The sequence below is a fragment of the Hemitrygon akajei genome, chromosome 2, assembly GCF_048418815.1.
Source record: "Hemitrygon akajei chromosome 2, sHemAka1.3, whole genome shotgun sequence".
NCBI classification, from domain to species: domain Eukaryota; kingdom Metazoa; phylum Chordata; class Chondrichthyes; order Myliobatiformes; family Dasyatidae; genus Hemitrygon; species Hemitrygon akajei.
In genome coordinates, this window is record NC_133125.1 from 175,602,209 (window position 1) to 175,608,834 (window position 6,626).

Consider the following 6,626-nt stretch of genomic DNA (forward strand, 5'->3'; position numbering starts at 1 on the left):
TTCCTAATGTCTTCCCTCTCCCCCTTCTGCTTGTAGATGAGGGTGATGATGCCCTTCCGCATGGATTCGGACATGCTGCCTGCCAGGAGCGAAGCGTTGTACACTTCCAGCAGGTCGGGGCCCATCCGGTTCCACAGAGCCGAATACAACTCGACCGGTAAACCGTCGCTTCCGGGGTCCTACCCGACTCAAAGGAACGGACGGAGCCAGTCAGCCCGTCCAGGGTCAGTAGCTGATCCCGACTCTCCCGCTTGCCGTCGTCTGAGACCTGCGTGATAGACGACAGGAAGCTGCGGGAGGCTGTGGAGTCTGTGGCCTTTTCTCCGTACAGACCGGCGTAGAAGGACCTGCAGATCCTCAGTATGTCTGTCTGAGAGGACGCGACTGAGCCGTCCTCTTCCTTAAGGCTGTGGATCACAGAGCTCCCCCTGTGCACCTTTTGGAAGAAGAATCGTGAGCACGTCTCGTCCTGCTCCACGGTTCGGACCCTCGATCGGAAGATGATCTTGGAGGACTCGGCGGCAAAGTGCTGGGCCTGCCGGCCCTTCACCCCCCCGTAGTTCCTCCCTGACATCCACCCACCCCGTAGTTCCTCCCTGACATCCACCCCCCCCGTAGTTCCTCCCTGACATCCACCCCCCCGCAGTTCCTCCCTGACATCCACCCCCCCCCGCAGTTCCTCCCTGACATCCACCCCCCCCGCAGTTCCTCCCTGACATCCACCCCCCCCAGCAGTTCCTCCCTGACATCCACCCCCCCCGCAGTTCCTCCCTGACATCCACCCCCCCCAGCAGTTCCTCCCTGACATCCACCCCCCCCCGCAGTTCCTCCCTGACATCCACCCCCCCCGCAGTTCCTCCCTGACATCCACCCCCCCCCCGCAGTTCCTCCCTGACATCCACCCCCCTCGACTGCAGAAGGAGTTGCTGCAACTCTGTCTGGAGTTTACGCAGTTCCCTCTGCCCCTGCCTTGCTCTCTGGATGCCCTTGTGGATGAAGAACCTCTTGATGCAATGCTCCTCAGAAAGGATGAAGAGGTCAATACTCCTCAATGCCATTAGGCTTTACAATTCTACCTCCAGGACTTAAGAACTTTTTAAAAGCTATTAATGCTTTTTGAGACGGTGATTTAGATGCTTATCATATTTTTTTACTGAGTTCAGTATTGTATGTAATTAGTTTTGCTACAACAAGTGTATGGGACATTGGAAAAAAAAGTTGAATTTCCCCATGGGGATGAATAAAGTATCTATCTATCTATCTATCTATCTGATGTTCTCCTTGGGGGCTTCCCACCAGTGAACCGGGGAATCAAAGAAGGCTTTCAAGGTTCTCCAACCTGTGTACTCCTTCTCTAGTTCCCCGATGTTCTCTGGGGTCAGCAGCTTGACGTTCAGCTTCCACGTCCCCCTCCCTGCCTTCCGGTCCTCCCACAGGTGACAGGTGTCTCGCAGGAGGCAGTGGTCAGTGAGGAACACCGGGGTGACGTCGGTGGTTCTGACCGTGAGGGGCTCTGACAGGAAGAGGAAGTGGATCCGGGAACGGGCTGAGCCGTCCGGTCGTGTCCAGGTGGTTTGCGGCTGAGCTCCACCTGTGGGGTCGCCAAAGGCGTCGCGCAGCCTGGCTGTCTTTACCGTGTCCATCAGGAGTCTGGAGGTATTGTCCAGCCTGCCGGATCGTCCAGCCGCACCAATGGTGCAGTTGAAGTCTCCGGCCAGAACGACCGGCCGGGCAGTCACCAGCAGCGGTGGGAGCCGCTCGCTCCGCACGGGGGAGGCGGACACGGTGATCAGCCGGAGCAGAGTGTTTCGGTATTTATCGTCTGCTACGAGGAGGCGCCCCGCAAACACCTCTTTGACTTGGGTGATTGAGAAAATGCCTCCCCGTAGCAGAATCCCCTGGTCGGAAGCTGCCCCCCCGACCACACCGACAAACCCTGGGTCCACCACCGTGACTAACTTCGGTAGTTGCGGAGGTGTGGCAGTCCGCAGTCCTGAAGGACCGTCACGTCGGCTTTTACTGAAACGCGGTGTCGCATCGTCCAAACTGTGCACGTTTAGTGATGCCAGTTTAAGGTCCGTCTGAATTTAAAGTTCTATTTGAACTGCCCACCGTCCTTAACTTCGCAGGCCTGAGCCGTCATGCCCAACACCTTCAGTGGCCTCAGGTACTGCGGGCAATTCCCCCCCCCCGGGTGTGGCCGTGCTGGTTCCGAGCCATAACACAGTTGATCTTAACCAAAAGCACAAAATAGACCTGGCACCATAACCCGGAGAGTGAACCCAACCAGTCTCACCCCGACTGGGGAAGTGACCATCACACACCCCGGTTACTGTTAGGGTGACCGCCAAATACGTAAGCAAATAACTGTGCAACCCAGGCTAAAATTTAACCATAAATGAACTGGAACTTCCCACCATAATAAACAGTACTGGTCATTAGAAATGCAGGGGCGGTCTGTCGACCGTTAGTCAGGGTCTGGAATTGAACTGAAAACCCCGAACACTACCTCCTTCTCTCTCTCAGCTGGCACCGGTGTGTTGTGTTTATTTGTTCATGTAAATTGTGTATAATTCCAGTCAGGTGAACAAATGATCTTTGTCATGTTTGTAATGTACTGTGCTGTTAAAAAAGCGAATGGCCGTGTCATTTATTTCTACTCTGTATACTTATGCCTCGGACAACAGACTTCAGCTTGCAAAGCTGCAGTTCCCCAAAAGAAAAAGTTTGTTCAGTCAGCAATCTGTTGTGGTGACAGCACAGTCTCCGAGCGCGGAAATGGAGACTGTGGCTCTGGGATTCACATCTGAAGTCATTCCCTTACCTTCGGCACCGACCACACCAAGCTGGAGCAGAAGCGAGAAAAGGCGAACGAGTGAAAATATCCGGAGACTGAGAAGCGACATAAACTTCTCAACCCGGGGTTGATGATTCTTGGGTCCGACGCTCATCCGATCCACGCCTCTTCCCGACCGATCGGTGCCGGACCTGCTCCGGGATACTGACCCCGTTCGCTGTGGGACGGAGAGCAGAGGAGGGTCCGCACACCGGGTCACGGAGCTCCCCAGCGGAAAGTGGAGGAGAGTGATGTGGAGTGAACTCATAACGATTGGTAAACAGTAAAACTGAACACGGGCAGAACGATTCCAGGTGAATACTTTACCTGTCTGCTACCGAAGATTCACATTCGTTTCAGTTTCAATTCCTCCGTGTTCTGTATTAAACGAGGAGGAGCAAGATACTGAGGAATATCTAGGAACTTGTTTGTGGCAGGAATTCATTTTTAACTTCACAAATAATCGTTATTACACGAAATGAACAATGCCATGCAAAAATAATTACATCTTCAGTGTCACTTGGTCAGTATATTCAACTGTGTCAACGCAAAAAAAAAATGCCATTCATGTGTAACACTGAGGTGACAATGTCTGAGGGGCTATCCTAGTTGACTCAGGTCTTCCCTGTCCCGAACTAGAAGAACCCTAGAACGTGCTCCTTCTCCACCAAGCCTTTGCACTGGCTGCACCGAGCTTCAGGTGGACCCTTGCATATCCTCATACAGCCTGAGTGTGCCAGTCAGCAGTAATCCGGACAGACACCTCACTGTGCTGGAAGAGCAACAAGTTTCCAATGCACCAACAGGAGCCCTCCAGCTGGTTGATGTCTCCCTCGGTGTGTCTCTCCCTGGGAACAGGACAGACCCGTCCTCCACAACACCAGTGACCAGTAGAACCTCATCTCATTGTGATACTTGGTGCCCATGTATTTTTTATCCATGCTCGCCGGATGCACTTTTGATCGAATGTTGCCCCCAGTCCCTGGAGAATTGTGCACCGTGACCTGTCGGACCCACTCCACCTCGGACCTCCAGATGAACAGGAGGATGACCCGAGGGGAGAAACTGTGATCAAAACATCTGTGATCTCTGCTGCGGATCCCTCAGGATGGGAATCATGGAGGCTGGAATACTGTGTTGACTCATTAGCAAACTGTGCGAATACAAATTGATCAGGAGGAAGGGGATAATGGGAACATTTCACGATCAAGTGGGGGCCTCCTGTGAGCTTGACCTGCTGACGTAGGGGTGGATCTTAATACTGACTGAGATAGGATGATATACACATACACAATAGACATGCTCTTCAAAATGGGTTTTAGGCTCGAATCAGGATTTGCATCAAGCTGCTCTACATAGACATCTGTAGTGTAGTCCAAATCAATCGGTGGGAATCAGATAAGACTCCCCATCAATTCTGGTGTCAGGCACTCTCCCCTGTCTGTCTGCTGTATAGAAACCTTTGCTGAATCTATCAGGAAGAACAAATGCAAAAGAGGGATGTGTTGCCAGGTTGAAACCTCATTCAGCATGGATGATGTCACTATATTGTGCTCAGATCCATGGTCAGTTCACAAACTTTTCAGCATCTATGGCCATCTAAATGGACATCAGGGTCAGAGTTAACTATGGTAAGAGTGAGGTCATTGGACCAACCCAATGTCCCCTTCACCATCAGGGCTGAATTGGAGGTATATATGAGGTACATGTAAAACTTGGGCTTTCCTTCCTCCACAATCAACACTGCCCTCAACTGCATCTCTCCCATTTCATGCACGTCTGCTCCTACCTCCTCCTCTGACCACCCAACCAGGGATAGGGTTCCTCTTGTCCTCAGCTGCCACCCCACCAGAGATAAGGTTCCTCTTGTCCTCAGCTGCCACCCCACCAGCCCCCATACAATTCTCCATAACTTCCACTAGCTCCAATGGGACCCCCACCACCAAGCACATATTTCCTTCCCCCCCCCACCACTTTGCTTTCAGTACCTAAAGGGGCCACATCAGTGTTAATAGTGGTATTGCTTTAAAAATAAGTTAAATCTGCAGAAATATTGACAAGATGGTGCTAAGAATGTAAAAAGCAATTTTCTTTTTGCAACCAATTATTTCTGGTTATACGATGTGTGATTGAAATGTTCATGGCCTAAGGTATAAGGAGTCAATTTTAGAAAACCTGGCACATTTATTTTTCAACATAATCCCCTCCTACATTTACACACTTAGTCCAGCGGTCGTGGAGCATACAGATCCCTTCTTTGTAGAAGTCAGCGTCTTGGTCCTGTAGAAGTTGTCAACAGAAGGGGTGATTAATAAGTTTGTGGCCTAAGGTAGAAAGAGATGAGTTATACAGCTCTCGTTAAATGCACATAGAGTTCAACACTTTGAGTGATTACGCAGAAAGTTTGAAGTTCATAACTTACCTCCTTCTACCTTAGGTCACGAACTTATCAATCACCCCTCATATTATATGTATTTCTAAATTGGCCAGCTGGTGGAGCAATGGCATCAGCGCCAGACTCCAGAGTGAAGGCTCTCAAATTCGAGTCCAGGTTGGGCCACCCCCGAACATGCTTTCCATCTGTGCCAGGTTGAACGTGGAGCTAGCCACTTGGCCTCATTAAAAAAGGGTCGAGTCAGGAATGTTCATATTAGGTTGGAAAATAAACTGCAAGAAGACAAAAGAATCCTAAGGCAGGATAAAGAATGGTTACAGAGTGAGGACAATATAGTAATTGGAATATGATCGAAGAACAGCCACATTGGAATTTAAAAATGGAGTGAGGCTAATGAATATTCAGGATTAGTGAGATCAGGCCCCCTCTGAAACTCAAAGTGAATTTTCAAATACAACAACTAGAAAAGCAAAAATAATGCTACCTTTAACATAAGAAGGAATACAAAAGTAGGGTGGTCTTGTTACAACTGTGTAATGTTTTGATTGGATCTGTGTGAAACATTGCATTTATTTTATCAAAAAGAAAAATCAATTCCAATGAAATGTTCATATCCAATAGTTTAACAAGAAATAAACACAATAACAAAATATCTCATTGATTTACAAATATCATGTAATATTCAGTGAGGAGTAGACAATAATGAACGATTGTATGATTACACATCCCAGGTCAAATTCATTCGGACATCTGCACACAGGCTATTGGATAGTTATTTAATAACTTGCACTTGTTTGTTAATCACACTTTATTTACTTGTGCACAAGGAGATGAGCTCAGTTAGGGTCATTAAATTGTTCTGAAGTTTCAGCTCAAAATTACCGATTTTTATACAGATATTTGTCCAATAGCAATATAATACTAGACACTAGAATACTACAGTACAGACCCTTCAGCCCTCAATGTTGTGCTGACCTATATAGTTCTTAAAAAAAAGTACTAAACTCACACTACCCCGTAACCCTCTATTTTTCTTTCATCCATGTGCCTGTCTGAGAGGCTCTTAAATACCCCTAATGTTGTAGCCTCCACCACCATCCCAGGCACCCACAATACTGTGTAAAAAAAAACTTAACCCTGATGTCTCCCCTGAACTTCCCTCCCTTAATTTTGTACATATGCCCTCTGGTGTTTGCTATTTGTGCCCTGGGAAACAGGTACTGGCTATCCACCCTATCCATGCCTCTCATAATCTTGTAGACCTCTATCAAGTCCCCTCTCACTCTTCTATGCTCCAAGGAGAAAAGTCCCAGCTCTGCTAACCTTGCCTCATATGATTTGTTCTCCAAACCAGGCAACATCCTGGTAAATCTCCTCTGCACCCTCTCCGTAGTT

At 48.8% G+C, this 6,626-nt stretch overlaps 1 protein-coding gene across 1 annotated transcript in view; it reads right to left on the reverse strand.

Moving 5' to 3' along the window:
• The window catches only part of LOC140721452 (uncharacterized), a 60,796-nt gene extending 57,712 nt beyond the window's left edge, over positions 1–3,084 (reverse strand). The window contains exon 1 of the mRNA XM_073036275.1: positions 2,825–3,084. Within this exon, the coding sequence (XP_072892376.1) occupies positions 2,825–2,951 (127 nt within the window). The 5' untranslated portion in view covers positions 2,952–3,084. The remainder of the gene's footprint in view (positions 1–2,824) is intronic.
• Positions 3,085–6,626: the final 3,542 nt, after the last annotated feature.